Raw genomic sequence first — 16621 nt, forward strand, 5'->3', positions numbered from 1 at the left:
GTTCTTAGATGGGATTTGAGGTAGTTTTACTAACTTTAGTCAGTTGTCATAGAATTAGTTGTTAGAAATGATTTAGGTATTGAGTGTGAGGAAATGTAAAAATTTTTTGCAATATTTTGCACGTATTGTAAGAATGCAGAAGTTGTGAGCTTAAAATTGTAGCAATGAGTTTCTTGTTACTTCTTCTCATTAAAGCTCAAACTTTTTCCCATTTCTAAGGCAATAAATTCTTTTTTTGATTTTGATAGCCATTTAAACAATAAGCGACGCGGCCGATATCGCGTTCAGCGACTCGTCTCATCTGTCACACAATATCATTGGGCTAATATTCTGAATTTAAAACGTATCATCCACAGACTAGGATATCAGAATTAGAGTCTGAAGTTGCAAGCAAAGCAGCACTAGAATGCAATGGAGATGTTTCTAGAAGAAGACGGCAGAGCTTGTACGACTCTATGAAGTGTTTGGAGGATAATGAAGGTAGTGTAAAAAGTTTTTGCCCTTATTATAATAATAATGATATTGACACACTTTTACACAAATTATCTTGACCCAAACTAGGCATAGCCTGTACTATGTGTTCAAGACAACAATATATTTCATAAAATTTATACATACATAAATACTTATAAACATCCATGACTCGGAGACAAACACCTATAGTCATCATATTTTTATTACATCAAGACAGTTTTGCCTCACTAAATTTACAACTTAGAATTGAACAATAACAGGAAATGTACCTACTATTAAAATTCAAAAAGGTGTTTTTGTCGAGCAATACGCGTCAAAGTTGTGACGAGACGAGCAATATAAACTAATACTTAATAAGTGATTCGTCCTGCCCATTACAAACAGTGCTGTTCAGAGCGGTATCACTTTGAGCTCGTAACTAGCAGATAATGACACTAGCTATGGTGCCTTTCGGACCAAAACAAACACTGCTTAGCGACAAAAAAGAAGCCAATTCGCACGTAATTTTATTCTAAACTTATTTTATGTTAGATCATAAGATGGATATGGATACCAGCGGTCGTAACAAATGTGAGGATGTATTCATGGACGCAGACGACAGTTCGAGTAGAAGTACGTCGGTGCAATTATGTCGAGGGTAATGATTTATATGTTTGCATTATAATACAATAACTTTCTAGAACATTACTATTAACGTTACTCAAAAAGTACCATTAGTATTGTGTTGAAGTGGTTACACAAGTAGGTATCCAAATGTGATTCACATTTAGATTTCTATGATAACTTGTGTAGAAGTCTCATAGCCGCGGTAAACATGTCGCCTCACAGGTGACTTATAGACCACCCGCGGGTAAGTAGTAATTTAGTATTAATGAATATGAAAACGCTGTATTTCAGTTAATCTAACTGTATAATCTCTTCTACAACCTGAGACTATAGCTATGAAAAGATTAGATTTCATCTGTTTTTTAACAAAACGCTTTTTTTAAAAAGTTATAATTGTTATCATTTTTAAACTATAAGGTTCTTAATTTATTCGTATTGTCGTTCGATTCCAACACACGGGAAGTGCTAATTAACCGTAATCATAAAATAAAATTAAAAAATAAAAATACATAAATAAATTGATTTACCATAACATCGTTTTGGCACATCCTGTAAGTAAGTGAAAATAGAGCTTAGCAAATTAAATTTCATTAATTTTATTTTTCTTTTGAATATGTTGATTGAATATCAAATTAAATTATATATATAAATATAAATTACTTTTGAACTAAACAATTACTTATACAACAATTTCTTATAAAATGATAGGGTTTTTATGTTTTGTTTTTTTTTTCAGTCGCGACAGCTTAGCTTCGAAGCATGATCAGGTATGACACTTAAAAAAACAAAGAATTAATAATTATATCACTTCTATAATATTAAATACTTACTTACTGTCTATTTAAAAGAGAAGGAAAATTTTTTGCGACACAGAGGATGAATCAAAATGGATTAACTGCACAAAATTATAGTAAAGTAGAAGTATTAGGTAAGATCGACGTAGCGTACATTTGAGGATTAGGTCGGGAGTGTACAGAAAAAGGGCCTGTTTAATAAAAGTAATTTAGTAAGAGTGGATTGTAGTGTGGCTAAAGTAGTATTCAATGTGTTATGAATCCACCGCAGCTCTGTATTGAGTACAATTCAAAATGAATCTTATTAACGGGTGGCTAAAGTAGCTTTTTAAAATAACGTCTAATATTAAGAGCAGATGTTTCCGCTCGACAGCAGTCATAGATCACCCCGTGTATACGCGCGCTGTTAGTCTAAACCGGCTGCACATGCCACGGGCATTCAATGCGTTCGGTGAAAGAACAACAGCTTATCTAGACTGGTTAATAAACTGCCACGTGACTTGACCAACTCGTTGACTGAGACAAATTTAAAACAGAATTTAAAAAAATACTTTTTAAGACTTGACTGACCACCGATCAACTTATCATGCTTAACAATTATTTGTATAAAGTATGTATATATAAAAATATAAAATAAAATGTTGTTGTAAGTACTTTCACTTTTATTTGTAAAATTATAAGTATTATCTATATAGCTATGTTTCTAACGATTGTGATCTATTTTTTCTTTTGTTAATTTATCTCTGCTGGTGAAGACTACATTTAGCAATTGTACAAACCTCTGTGGTTTTTATTGCTTTGAAACCTGTAAATTTAAAATTTGTTTTTTATTAATAAATAATAAAAAAAAACAGTATTTATAAATTTTAATAAGAGAGATGTACTTTTTCTAGAGCGAAGAAGATGGCCAATCCAGAAGCGGCAGTGTGTTGGCCATACGACGCAGAAGACAAAGTACTCACGACCTTCATAGAAGTGTCAGCGCTCTTGGTGAGTATCATCAAGACGGAATGTTAAGGTCTCAACCCACTTACACGATACCGCACTCTCACTTTCAATAAAATTTGCGAAATTATAAATGTTCTAATACTATCGTCTTTTGTTCACAGATACATCTCGTAAACGCAGTGAGGACCGAAATGCTTCATCGAACAGTGACATAGACAGGTTAGTATGAGGATATTTTTATCAGTAGCCAAACTGATATAATATGTATTTGTACACAATTGTAATAGAATAATCTATAATAATAGTACGTAAAAGAAAATCCGTTCCTTAAAGCTCCAAGTAAAAAGTATCTCATGCGATCTTTGCCGCAATCAAGGAGGAGGGTCACCTGGTGTTAAGTGATCACATCCGCCCACATTCTCTTGCAACACCAGAAGAATCACAGAAGAAAACCAAACTGTGGAGGAACGCCACACATCCAGATGGTGGGGATGATATCCTAACTTTTGGCGTGTCGTGCGAAGATAGAATTCGGCGGCAGGAATCAGGTGAAACAGCTCTTCGGAACACTCCCCATGATAAATGTGGTAGAGGACACACAATAAAGCGATGTCTCTACGCAACGCCAAGTGATCCAGCCGTACACAGAGCACCGGTACAATTTTAGCTGCTCTGCGTTGCACGCGGTCAAATGGATCGAGCTGATACTGGGGTGCGCCAGACCAGAGATGACAGCAATTCTCCATATGTGGCCAGACCTGCGCTTTGTACGCTAGAATATGGGACGGCTTGAAGTATTGCCGTGCTCTATTTATGACGCCCAGTTTCTTCGAAGCCGATTTGGGTTCACTCTACAGATGGCTGCGAAATTGGCAATCGTTCGAGATATCGAGACCCAGAATTCCGATACTAGGCGAGGCTGTAAAGGAAGTGTTGTCGAAGAGCGGTGATACGACAAATGGGGTTTTTTTAGTGGTAAACGCGAAAACTTGATTCTTCTGGGGGTTATATTGGACAAGGTTCAATTTACCCCATTCCGCGACCATCTCAAGAGAGGACTCGATAGAAGACACAATTTTCTCCCGGCACTGGTCGACGATTTCCTTAGAGAGACCTGCATGGCCCGTGTATACGGCATCGCCCGTGCTGTCATCTGCATAGCAATGTATGTTGGTGGTGTCCAACATATCATTGATATGCAGAAGAAACAGTGTGGGGAACTCCAGCGTTCACGGGCTTGGGATTCGAGCAATAACCGTCGATTACGACCTTTATGCTACGCCCAGTGAGGAAGCTGGAGGTCCACTTGCATAAGCTCTCGGGACGCCCAAATGACGGAAGTTTTGCGAGAAATGGCCGCCGCGCAAAATTATGATTTCAACATTGTGGGGATATCGAATCCGAGGTTCTCGAGGGCGCAGAGAACGAAATTGGGATCACTTTTGAAATACAAGATGGCCGCCGCGCAAAATTATGATATCAACAATATGGATATCGTTTTCGAGGTTCTCGAGGGTGCAGAGAACGAATTTGGGATCATTTTTGAAGTGAAACTTCTTTGCCCGCGTGTGGGTAATATTTTTACGGATGAAACGGAATAAAGTGTCACGAAAATGAAGGAAGTTTTTATCCAAGAAGAGGGTAGGGAGATTGAGTCTGATTGAGATAGAGTGAGAAGATGCGAATGTAGTAAGAAGCAGACGGTACCGCTATGAAGTAAAACAACTTCACTACTAGCGTTGTATCATGCAGGTTAAGCGCGCAGCCGCGAGTAAGTAGAACTTCTTCCCTACTAGCTTTGTATTGTACAGGTTTAATGAGTAATAATAATTAGTAAAACATCTAATAATTTCTAATATTGACAAAAATCAATTGGTTTAGAGAACAGATTAGGATAATTATTAATATAAACAAGATTTAAAAATTGGTTTTCACAAATAAGTTTCACTGATGACATGTGTACTTTGTACGCACGCCATTTGTTGTGTTGTCTGGTGCTTTGCACATAGCTTCTCCCCTAAGGACACCTCCCCTACAAGTGGAGTTGAAAAAAATACTGGAGACTTACCTTGTAGGGTATCGTTGGATAGGTCTTTGAAAGTTAGATTCAGGTTTGATACATTTCCTTTGGTCTTTTGAAAATAATGCGGGATTAAGGAAGATATACGTTACATTTATGTAATAGCTTATACCTTATGATTACAATATCTATTGAAATAATTCTTCTTGACATAATATGGTGGTAATAATTGATAAGAAGGGTAGAGTGTCTTGTGGTTAAAAAGAGGATGAATATTTTTTTGGCATGAAGGGTATCATTAGATAGGTCATTCAAAATCAAATTTTGAGAGTTTTTAATTAGATTGGTAACGGAATGTGTTTTGTAAATATTGTGGGTGAAAAGTCGAAACGTTAATATTTATATATCTATATATTTAGGGAATGAAGAATTAATTTAGCATGTGGGATATTGTTTGACAGGCCTTAAAATAAACTTAAATTATATTATAAATAATATAATTTAAGTTTATGAATGAATTCTAATTTTGACGATGTAAATGACACCCATGAAGGAAATTTTGTAGATTTCATAGGTGCCATCATGGATTTCGATTTTGACCCGATATTCGTTATTGTTGACCCCGAAAACCATGAAAATGACACCCATGATAAGAAGTAGGCGCCATCATGATATTCGATTTCGACCCGAAATTCGTTATTGTTGACCCCGAAAACCATGAAAATGACACCCATGATAAGAAGTCGGCGAATTTCATAGGCGCCATCTTGAAATTCGATTTTGACCCGAAATTCGTTATTGTTGACCCCGAAAACCATGAAAATGACACCCATGAAGAGAAGTTGGTAAATTTCATAGGCGCCATCTTGGATTTCGGTTTTGACCCGATATTCGTTATTGTTGACCCCGAAAACCATGAAAATGACACCCATGTAGAGAAGTTGGTAAATTTCATAGGCGCCATCTTGGATTTCGATTTTGATCCGATAGTCGTTATTGTTGACCCCGAAAACCATGAAAATGACACCCATGAAGAGAAGTTGGTAAATTTCATAGGCGCCATCTTGGATTTCGATTTTGACCCGATATTCGTTATTGTTGACCCCGAAAACCTTGAAAATGACACCCATGATGAGAAGTTGGTAATTTTCATAGGCGCCATCTTGGATTTCGATTTTGTCCCGATATTCGTTATTGTTGACCCCGAAAACCATGAAAATGACATCCATGAAGAGAAGTTGGTAAAATTGACAGGCGCCATCCTTATATTTAGAGATGAACTTAAAAATCACTAATTCTTCAAAAAAATACAGAAACATAATTTTTTGAAAATCTGACTGCTTACAAAATATGTAAAGTATCAAAGACAGTATGGTAGAGCTTATAAAAAATATTCATGTTCGTACAGCGATCTTTCCGAGTACGAGCTGCTGCTTACAACCGACACAGTGTCTACCCACGACGCGGACTGACGTTGTTTCGATTGATCTTTCTGTGCAATGCGTACGGAGTGACAAAATAAAATAACCCTTAATACCACACTTTAAAGCTCATGCTTATCAGAAAAATATATGAATTTTAGACGATTCATTTTTATTTTTTTCTGAGATTATTTATAACATATTCATTAATTTATTTCCCGGATTTTTGAAAATATTATATCTGCATTCCTTACGTAATTTTTAAGAGACAAAATTATGTAAGTAGTAGCAGAAAACTGATCCTGAATGAAGCCCCATTTCGTCAATTTTGTGTGAAGAGGTAACGGATAATCGTTTTTACAACATAAATTATCAAAATTTCAAAGCAAAAATTTCCCGCTAATTGGAGATAAAGAAGTAATATATTTGTGTCAATTTTTAGTTTTGTTAGATTTAGTTTAATTTTATCACAACCTCTACCGAAAAATATCTTATTTTTGTATGATTCGTAAACGCGTCCTTAACGATAAAGATACACCACAAATAAAATCAAATCATTCATTTATTAACTAAAACCAAATAGTCAGACCTCACAATGTTTATAAATATAATTATTATTTATTTGGCATTCACCTTTGAATTTCAATATTTTAACATTTTTTCGTAATATCTTATGTATAAAATTTTCGTGTCCAAACGTTTGTTACAAAACTCTTTCACCAAAACGGGTAAACCAATTTGTTTGAAAATTTGTGTGTATATTGGTAGGTCTGAGAATCGGCCAACATTATTTCTTCACTATTGACACTAAATGAAATGTGTCACCCACTCCTAAAATATTTTTTTTGGCATTTTTTTATTTTTAGTATAATGATTTAGCATAAAAAATACATGCAACTTCAAATTTTCACCCGTCTGCGATCAGCACCTATTTTAGTATCGCAATTTTAATATTATTCTATTCCATCCACAGATACGCAATAGAGTTGCAAGACGGCAATTGAATATAATGATTATTGTAGTACGATAAATTTTATGTCCGATATATTTGGTAAGTCTGAGAATCGGTCGTTATCTATTTTATACCCCAAAAATTTTTATTTTTGGTTTTTTTACTTTATATGGCAATACAACGTTTGCTGGGTCAGCTATTTTTTTTTATAATATTTTTTCCTTCAAAACCTATTTTTTCTGATGGTACAAGGAAATTTGAATTTTAGATTTCCTGTAAATATATTTATTTATTTGAGGACATCCAGTTACAGTTACACTAAAAGTAATGTTAAAATAAGTAAATGTCTAAATAAAATTGTAAGTGCACTGAATATAGGTGCCACAAAATTCAAACCAAGTAACAAAATATATCAGTCAAAACTATTATAGCTTAAGAATTATAAACTATCTTAAATACTATTTAACATTATTCAAAAATTTCCGAACAGCAGTCTTAAATGCAATGGGTGACGTGTTAAATATGTCTACAGATACATCGAGAGAATTATATGTTTGGCATAGTCTAGATTTACTATAAATGCAAAAACGTATTGAAAGAGATTTATCTGTAGATATGTGATATCTGCATATAGTTCTACGGACGTTGGGGCAGTAAAGTCGTAGTGTTGGTAGGCCCCCACAAGATGGACGGACGATCTGGTCAAGATCGCCGCAACACGTTAAATGAGGGCAGCGTAGGACCGATCGTCGTGGAAATCTCTGGGGGAGGCCTTTTTCCAGCAGTGGACGTCTTCCGGCTGATGATGATGATAATGATGATGTGATATAATTACAGTGAGGTGTCGAAGCTACGTCAGCGGCTCGGTGAGGTGCAAGGCGAGCTGTCGGAGCTGCAGGAGAGGTACCGGGAGCTGGACGAGGAGTGCGAGACATGCGCCGAGTACCTGCGGGACCGGGAGGCGCAGTGCGTGGCGCTCAAGAAAGACAAACTGGTCCTGGAGGTAGGTACCATTATAACCCGGCCTCTAGCTCTGCACCTCGGACGATAATTAGTATTTCCAGGAGGCTCCATATATTACAGTTAATTTACTTTCGCGACGTTTTTGCATATGTGTATGCTTACGTGTACGGTCAGCACATAAATGAATTAATTAATAATAATAATAATATTGACACACTTTTTACACAAATTATCTTGCCCCAAGTTAAGCATATAATAAAGCCTGTGTTATGGGTTGCAAGACAACGATATATTTAATACAATATACTTACTTAAACATACATAAATTCATATAAACATACATAAATACATTTAAACATCCATGACTCGGAAACAAACATCCATATTCATCATATAAATGCTTGCACCTACCGGGATTCGAACCGGGGACCTCTAGCTTAGTAGGTAGGATCGCTAACCACTCGGCTATACAGGTCGTCGAATTAATACTTTAATATTTTTTGTAGCCAGGTACTTCATTTGGAAATAAAACACAGTTTTTAATTCTATATGTGCTCAACTCCAGACATTTCGCACACAAATCACACATTTATTGCACATGTATGCATAGTCCCAGCCAAAAGAACAGACATCAGAATGCATTTAATAAATTCGTAGAATGTCAGCATCTGTACATTAAATGTTTTTGCAAAAGTATATCTTATTCAACTTTAGATTATCTAAGGGCTATATTATAGCGGGGCACCACGATGGCTCAACCATCCGTGGTGTCCGTATAATAATAATAATATTGACACACTTTCACAAATTATCTTGCCGCAAACTAGGCATAGCCTGTACTATGGGTACAATACAATGATTTATTTAATACAATATACTTACTTAAACATACATAAATACATGTAAACATCCATGACTCGGAACAACATTCATATTCATCATATAAATGATTGCACTTACCGGGATTCTAACTTAGTAGTCAGGGTCACGAACCATCGGCTTATATGGGTCTTATTTTACTAAACTAGACACCATAAAGACGCCAGAGTCATGACGCGTCCGAGTTAGTCGCGCCACCATGGTGTCCCGGTGAAATATATAGCCCTTAGATAACCTTAAGTTAAGATGATCTAAAATCCTCTTAAGGCAGTCTAGCACTAGGATATTGTCTTTAACAATACCTTATAATATGTAATGTAATCCTAATTTATTATTAGAGCACTAAGAAAACATTCGGAGGGCGTCTTCCGCCGTTTCTTGTGTCACAGAGCGTGTGAAGTTGATTGTTGGTGGAAGTGATTAATTTAATATCAATAAAAATTCTCCAGTAATAAATATTGAAATAACAAAAAGAAAGTCTAGATTCTAGAAGATGTCTAGTACCAGAGACGTAGCAACGAGTCGGGCGAAATTGAGAAAAAGAAATTCAGATGAAAGATTAGTCTCTAGAGTTTATTATATTATTTAGTCTGCATTCTGCAGGAAATCAAACGATACTATCGAAGTTAAAAAAATGCTCTGTGTGACATTCAACATCGGTGAACAAGTACTTTGGTATCACTTATGTGACACATCATTTTATGACTTGCTCGGTAGATATTGAAAGCTTCCTGTACTATACTGCAGTAGTTGTTCAATTATGTGAAGTTTATAATAATTTTCAGCAAACAATTGCCGACTTGCGACTGAAGATGCAAAACCCTGCCTGTATGAGAGCAAATGTGAATGTGGCGAACGCTTCCGTCAACACCGATGAAGGTCTGTACGGTTTCAATGAATATATTAATTCTTTTAATTACTCTTCGAGATCTTTCTAATCAATCGCAATTTATATCCTTTACTTGTATTTAAATCTTACATTTTTATTTATTTAGCAGGTATTTTAAGAAAAATATAACATACTCACCACATATCACCATAATATATACACAACATAATTATATATGCAACACATATATTGGTACAAAAAAGTATGAGCCTGTTTGTAATCATAAATGTGTGGGCATCAAATTTTATTAATCTTTAAAGTAACTTTTGCGTCTTTATCGGGCAGGACCTTTAAAAAATCTAAGAAAATATGGTAGTAGTGATAAATATGCTAAGTAAGATGTGAGAAAGAGTTATTCAAGATGGGGAGCTGCCGCCGGATTTACTCACAGTCAATGAATAATTAGTTAACGGTGCTATGCATATTGAGTATAGTTATTTATTAAAATTTATTCAATAATATTGTTTAATCATTTCAGACTGGGCGAATCTTCACTCGGTCGTCGTGGATCGAATGTCGTTCGACGCCGAAGTTGAGAAGAACAAGAAACTTACTAAGACTGTTGAAGAGCTACGATACCAGAAACAGGAGTTGAAAAATACAATGGGCAAGATGCAAAGGGCTATAGAAAGAAATGTGCAAAAAGACAAGTAGGCTATCCATATATTTGTATTATATGCTATTGTATACTAATTAAAACTAGAACGAACTAGTTTAATTTTATTTAACAACATAAAACGATTTAGACGGAAACATACTTAATATACATCTCATGTATCTGCAAAAGAACTCATTGTCGCTCAGAGGGCAATGGAGAGGGCTGTGCTCGGAGTTTCCCTGCGAGATCGAATCAGAAATGAGAAGATCCGTAGTAGAACCAATGTCACTGACATAGCCCAAATGGTTGTGAAACTGAAGTGGTAGTGGGCAGGTCACATAACTCGACGGACAGATGGCCGTTGGGGCAGTAAAGTGCTGGAATGGCGACCACGAACCGGAAGACATAGTGTTGGTAAGTCCCCCCAAGTTAGACCCACAATCTGGTCAAGATAGCCGGCTGCATTGGACGAGGTCAGCGCTGGACCTATTTTTATGGCGATCCTTGGGGGAGGCCATTGTCCATCATTGGACGTCTTCCGGCTGCTATGGAATGGAAATTGTAACTTGCTTATATATTTTCTCTTGCAACATTAGAGCCCAAAGCATACATTACAAGGTTCAAAAGAATGGATACGCTTTTTGTATTGACCAAGGAACACCTCTGACCGCAATGATCCCATAGTTAGTATAGATAAGAGTGTGGGAGTCGCTCGGAGATTACTTACATCAGTTGATGCGAAAGCTGATGTGTCCTTCGCTTCCATAACAGAAAAATGCTGTTAAAACAACATTGGGTATGTTCTCCAATTGTCATTACATTATAATAATGTATTTATATATATTTTTAATGATTTATATAATGTTGTGATAACTGTATTATATAAATCATTAAACAATATATTATAAAAAAGTTGTGCAGTGAGTTGAATAAATTTGATTTAATACTTTGAATTTTGTGTAAATATGGATGTTGTATTTAAGCCTCACCTAGCATATAAATAAATGAATAATTCTATGGTTTAATGTTGAGATGTTTTGTAAATTTATTAATTTATCTTAGCAGGGATTTAGAAGCCATGCGGAGTGAACTTGAAAGTTGCAAACTGGAATTGTCGGATGTAAGAAAGAGATGTAAAGAGTTGGATGAAGAGTGTGAAACGTGTGCAGAGTATTTAAGAGAGAGGGAGGAACAATGTCGGCGGCTGAAGGAGGCTAAGGCTGCTTTAGAGGTAAGCTATTGTATTATATATTACTAAATATGAAGTAACTGTCGTAAAGAAGGTAGTATTAAGATCATTGTATCCATGCCAACAGAATTGATACATTTTTGATAATATACAGGATGTCCCAAAGTTATGGGACATGAAGGGAAAGTACCTTAAATATCATAGATAGGGTATTTTACTGAAAGAAGACTCTATGTTATTTTTAAAAGTTAGTAATTCTGCATTCAAAGATTTTGTAAAAATTACTTGCCTCGTCTAGGACTCGAACCGACTTAAATGTAAAAAAACACCCCTACTTTTATGATGCCAAACGAAAGAATGGCCAAAAACTAATAACTCTTCTTAAATAACATAGTATTTTAAAAGAAAGGAACAACGTAAAATGTTTGAGTCAAATTTCAAGAAAGTTATTTATTGCCGACGATGACGTTCAAAAAGTAGAGATATTATCATGTTTCTTTAAAAGTATGTAGTTATTAAGGGAAATAAATTTTGTAAAAGCCTCAAATTCTGCTATTTTGCGTAAATTGTACCTGAAGTGTTTGAAGTAATTTTTTGATAATGACAAACTTTTATCACACCAATGTGTAGGACTTAATAACATGTATTTCCTGGAACAAGTTTTATGTTATCTTCGCACATTAACTAACGTTCGTTTGTTTAAACATATTATTTTTATTAATTTGAATTAAGTATAGAAGTTTCTAAATTTGGAGGTAGAATTTGTTTTCCCATATTACATCAAAATATTTTGTTTTTTTGTTTGTATCAACTGAAAACTATGACAACATGACCAATCTTATACTACCAACTCTTTTTTTTTAATTTTTGAGCTTCCTATATAATTTGCAATAATGTAAAAATAGGTAAACATCGTAGCCACAAATATTATACTTTGCTGTTAAAACGAGCAAGACCTAACATTTTTTTGCTTGGTAGGTGTTTCCTTCATGCAAGAATAACTGCGAACGATGCCAGAAAAATTCACCCGCTTCGCCACACACATTTTTTCTCTTTCACTCGTTTCGCCATACACATTCTCTCTCTCTTTAACATGGTTCACCATACACATTCAATCTTTACCTCGCTTTGCCATATATATTGTCTTTCTCCTTAACTCGCTTTTCCATACAAATTCTTTCTCTTATGGCCGTAATTTGTAGACCCGGCGTTATACTATCAAATTGTGCTTGATGTAACTAGAGTTTGTTCAAAATTATTAAATAAATATGAATATATTCCAGTGTAAACTAGCCGAGTACCAGGAGAGTAGCGAGGTGTTCAAGTCTGTGAGGAAGAGGCGACAGAGCACGCACGATCGAGCGCGTCTACCGCACGACGACGTGAGCGCTGCGCAACCCGACACTGTCGACTTTGCCACTCAGACTACTGACGGTAATTCTGGGCTTATATTTTAAAGTTGACGCTCTTATGACCTGCATGTTTTCACCCACAGCCACTATGTTAGACCTGGTTCAATTGAATTCCCAGATATCGTGATTCTGTCGTCCTCTGTATACGCGGACGAAAGCACGGTTCTCTTGGGGCGTTATCTCACATCTATGTATTTGTATATTTGCGCAGTCGGTTGGAGCACTAACTTTCGTTATGTGAAACGACAATTATTTTTCACGGGCTTGAGCAGGGGTGGGACAGACGCCTTAAAGTGACGTTTTCAGAAGACTGTAGAGCCATCTTTAAGTTTGCCCGAAAATGAAAGCTTTGGATGCTGTCCCTCGCTTTGAAACCTTTCATTCAACTTTTCTTTATTTGTGTTACTGCCCACTGGTCATAAAATGGCAGCCACGCGTTTGCACATGTATGTAGCTCTCGTGTTCCATTTTGTATATTTACACTACTAAATCTATCCTTTATGTTCTACGTTGTGACAAAATTAGATAACTAACTCTACGCGTAATTTAAACATGGTAAAAAATTGCAATACCTACAGTAGAGTTAGTTATTTAATTGCGTCAGAACATTAAAAATTAATTTTATAATTTCGAGCTTATAATATGTAGTTATTTTCGGGGCCAATCTCCAGATGGCGCCAGCTTTCAAATAGACAGCTCATAATGCGTAGAGAGGGCTCTCTTTTCCCTATGTATTATTATACTCTTCGGGGTTGAGAGAGCTAATTATAGCCACAACGAAGAGGCTTTTCTTGACGTGTGTTTTTTGCTTCTTAACTTACTTCACGCTTTTTCAAGGTTCAATTTAATTAAAGTGTTCAACCCCTTGAACTGTAAATCATGGTCAGTTTTAGATGACATGGCCTGGTCTGTACTACACCCGACAGCATTAATATAATTATAAAGAACAATGATAAACAAGATCAAATATAGTAATAATATCGAACTATCCGGCCACTAATCTAGTATTTGTCAATAATATTTTTGTAGGGGGAATTACAATAAATAAAAACCTTATTGTTTATTAATATTTTTATTTTATAATTAGTTATACGTTTCGAAATGTAACTTTTCCTTGGTAATCATTTTTCAAATTTAAATTATACTTGTTAAAAAAATATATCTAAGATTTTTTTTAAACCATATTAGTATCAATAAGTGCCGACTAGTTGGCATCTTTTCAAGCGATTAATCGGCTAGTATATACTAACACGATATGATACTAGATGGTATTATATTAGGATCAAGGCAATATGTGTAGACCTCATATTGGTAGCATACTCGTTGGTGTCACTGGTGTCTTTAATCTGTTGATTTAGTTTTGTGACAAAGTTCCTCTTCTTTTTGGTGATGTAAGATAAACTTCTTTGAGTTAATTTTAAACTACGTAAACAACGAGCTAGCTCCGTATTGGTGGTGGAATATTATTTCAATATTTCGTTGCAGCATATCGTATATTGTCACCTACTTGCTGCAGAGAACAACATAGACAAATAAATGCATTTTTATTTGAGTAATTTACATTCATTAACACAAGGCCATAAAACTATACTGTCATTCCTTAACATCTTATCAATATACGGACATTACTTAACATCAAGTGACCAGATCGATCGCTTATCCTCCTTTTAATAATAAATAAATAAACAACAGCTGTCAACGGGTTCGAGATTAATTTTGTTTTCATTCCGAATTCTAGATCTACTGAGTTACCAGGTCGAAAGAGACGAGAGCACTAGGAAGTTTGATGAAGTACAGGCGGCCGAACTGAAACGACTTCGAGTGGTGAGTCAAAATTGTCAATGTTAGCGCGTAAATTTTTTAAGGGTTCCATTTCCGTAGAGTAAATAATGGACATCCGGTAATTACTAAGGCTTCGCTGTCTGTTCGTCTGCCTGCGACTTATATCTTGGTAACCGACATAGTTCAAGTGACCTGGCATGTATGCGCTTATTTTCTCTGAATAAATACAGTTAATGGCTTGGGTGTCAGTGTTAATCACTCTGTATAAAAAGCAACAATACTTTTAGTGTTAATAGTGAGGGTATTTGTAAATTATTTAGTTTGTCATGTTGTTCATATAATTTCTTAGCACCTAAATGTTTATGCTTTTGTTTTTTTTTCTGTTTAATTAATATTTGTATGTAGTTTTAAGTTGTCTCCTTTTGTTTTATAATTAATTCAGTATTAAACTTTAAATTTAAATAATATATGTATTCCGACGACCTTTTGTACACGGTAAAACTCGAATGACCTTATGTATGTACAAGAATTTTGATATCTATGTTATGTAATTTGTTAATAAGAAATAAATAATTAATAAATAAGTAGTAATGGTCTCAAAGCACGCTATGTTGTTAGACGGTGGAGCACGTGTCGCACCAGAAAGCGGCGCTCGAGCACCAGCTGCGGGTGTTGGCCGCCGCCCCGCCCCTCGCCGCCCCGCCCACCGCGCCGCTCTATGTGAGCACCGGCAGTGCCATCGTGCAGGTACCGCCCACACGATACATTACTTACCGTACTAAATATGTCGGTATTGGAAGAAGTGTTGAAGTAATACTTCCTTAGGCGCGTTATGAAAAATTTAATAAATGCGCGCGCATCACTGTAACATAGACCAAGTAGAGTAAGTAGACTAAATGATAGCTTCCGTCTCACTCACACGAGAAAAATGAGATGTGATTATATATATAATAATTATTATTAATAATAGATTAAAATGTAAAAATAGAAGAGATATTGTTAATCTCTCTATAGAACAACTGATGAGATAGCCTGTATAGAACTAGAGCAATTTATTATTGTAAGTGTATACCGCCCCCCCACTGCATCATATGAACAATTCCAACATAGAATGGAGGAGGTACTATCAAAATTTAGCAAAACTAGCAAGTCAGTTATAGTGTGTGGAGATTTTAATATAAACTTTCTTGAACCTTCGGCAAATTGTACTAGCCTTAAAAATTTATTTCAAAGTTTTAATTTGTTCAATGTATTTTGGGAACCTACTAGAATCACTTCTACAACAGCAACCTGTTTAGATAATATTTTTACAGATGTTACTATTACTAGTAAACTCATAATTAATAATCTTCAGTCCGACCATAGTGGGCAACTTATAAAAGTAAATACAAGATTGGACAATGTCAGACCAAAAAAGGTGACGATTATACCAGTTACGGGTAGCCGTCTTGAGAGGTTTAGAAATAATTTGGTAAATACGATACCATTTTTACACTGTGGCGAAACTGCAAATTTTCACTACAACTTAGTCTTCAATTCCTTCTGTGAGGAATTGACAGGATTTTTACTCCAGTAACGGTGACAGTAAACAACAAACATAGTTTTAATGATTGGGCAACAATGGGATCCACAAAAGTCGTAAACGCTTATATGACCTTTGTTATGAGAAACATTACAATAATAGTGAAGAATTT

General features: G+C 35.4%; 1 protein-coding gene across 2 annotated transcripts in view; it reads left to right on the forward strand.

The window, feature by feature from the left end:
• Window positions 1-16621, forward strand: part of LOC126976950 (kinesin-related protein 4-like) — a 60598-nt gene that overhangs the window by 38364 nt on the left and 5613 nt on the right. Inside the window, exons 16-27 of one of the 2 annotated variants that reach the window (XM_050825549.1) lie at window positions 357-480; window positions 1006-1111; window positions 1817-1847; window positions 2768-2864; window positions 2984-3041; window positions 8053-8218; window positions 9843-9936; window positions 10425-10596; window positions 11607-11775; window positions 13017-13167; window positions 14884-14969; window positions 15546-15674. In XM_050825549.1, coding sequence (XP_050681506.1) covers window positions 357-480; window positions 1006-1111; window positions 1817-1847; window positions 2768-2864; window positions 2984-3041; window positions 8053-8218; window positions 9843-9936; window positions 10425-10596; window positions 11607-11775; window positions 13017-13167; window positions 14884-14969; window positions 15546-15674 — 1383 coding nt within the window. The remainder of the gene's footprint in view (window positions 1-356; window positions 481-1005; window positions 1112-1816; window positions 1848-2767; window positions 2865-2983; window positions 3042-8052; window positions 8219-9842; window positions 9937-10424; window positions 10597-11606; window positions 11776-13016; window positions 13168-14883; window positions 14970-15545; window positions 15675-16621) is intronic. The other variant, XM_050825550.1, reaches the window with a different exon arrangement.

The sequence above is a fragment of the Leptidea sinapis genome, chromosome 43, assembly GCF_905404315.1.
Source record: "Leptidea sinapis chromosome 43, ilLepSina1.1, whole genome shotgun sequence".
NCBI classification, from domain to species: Eukaryota; Metazoa; Arthropoda; class Insecta; order Lepidoptera; family Pieridae; genus Leptidea; species Leptidea sinapis.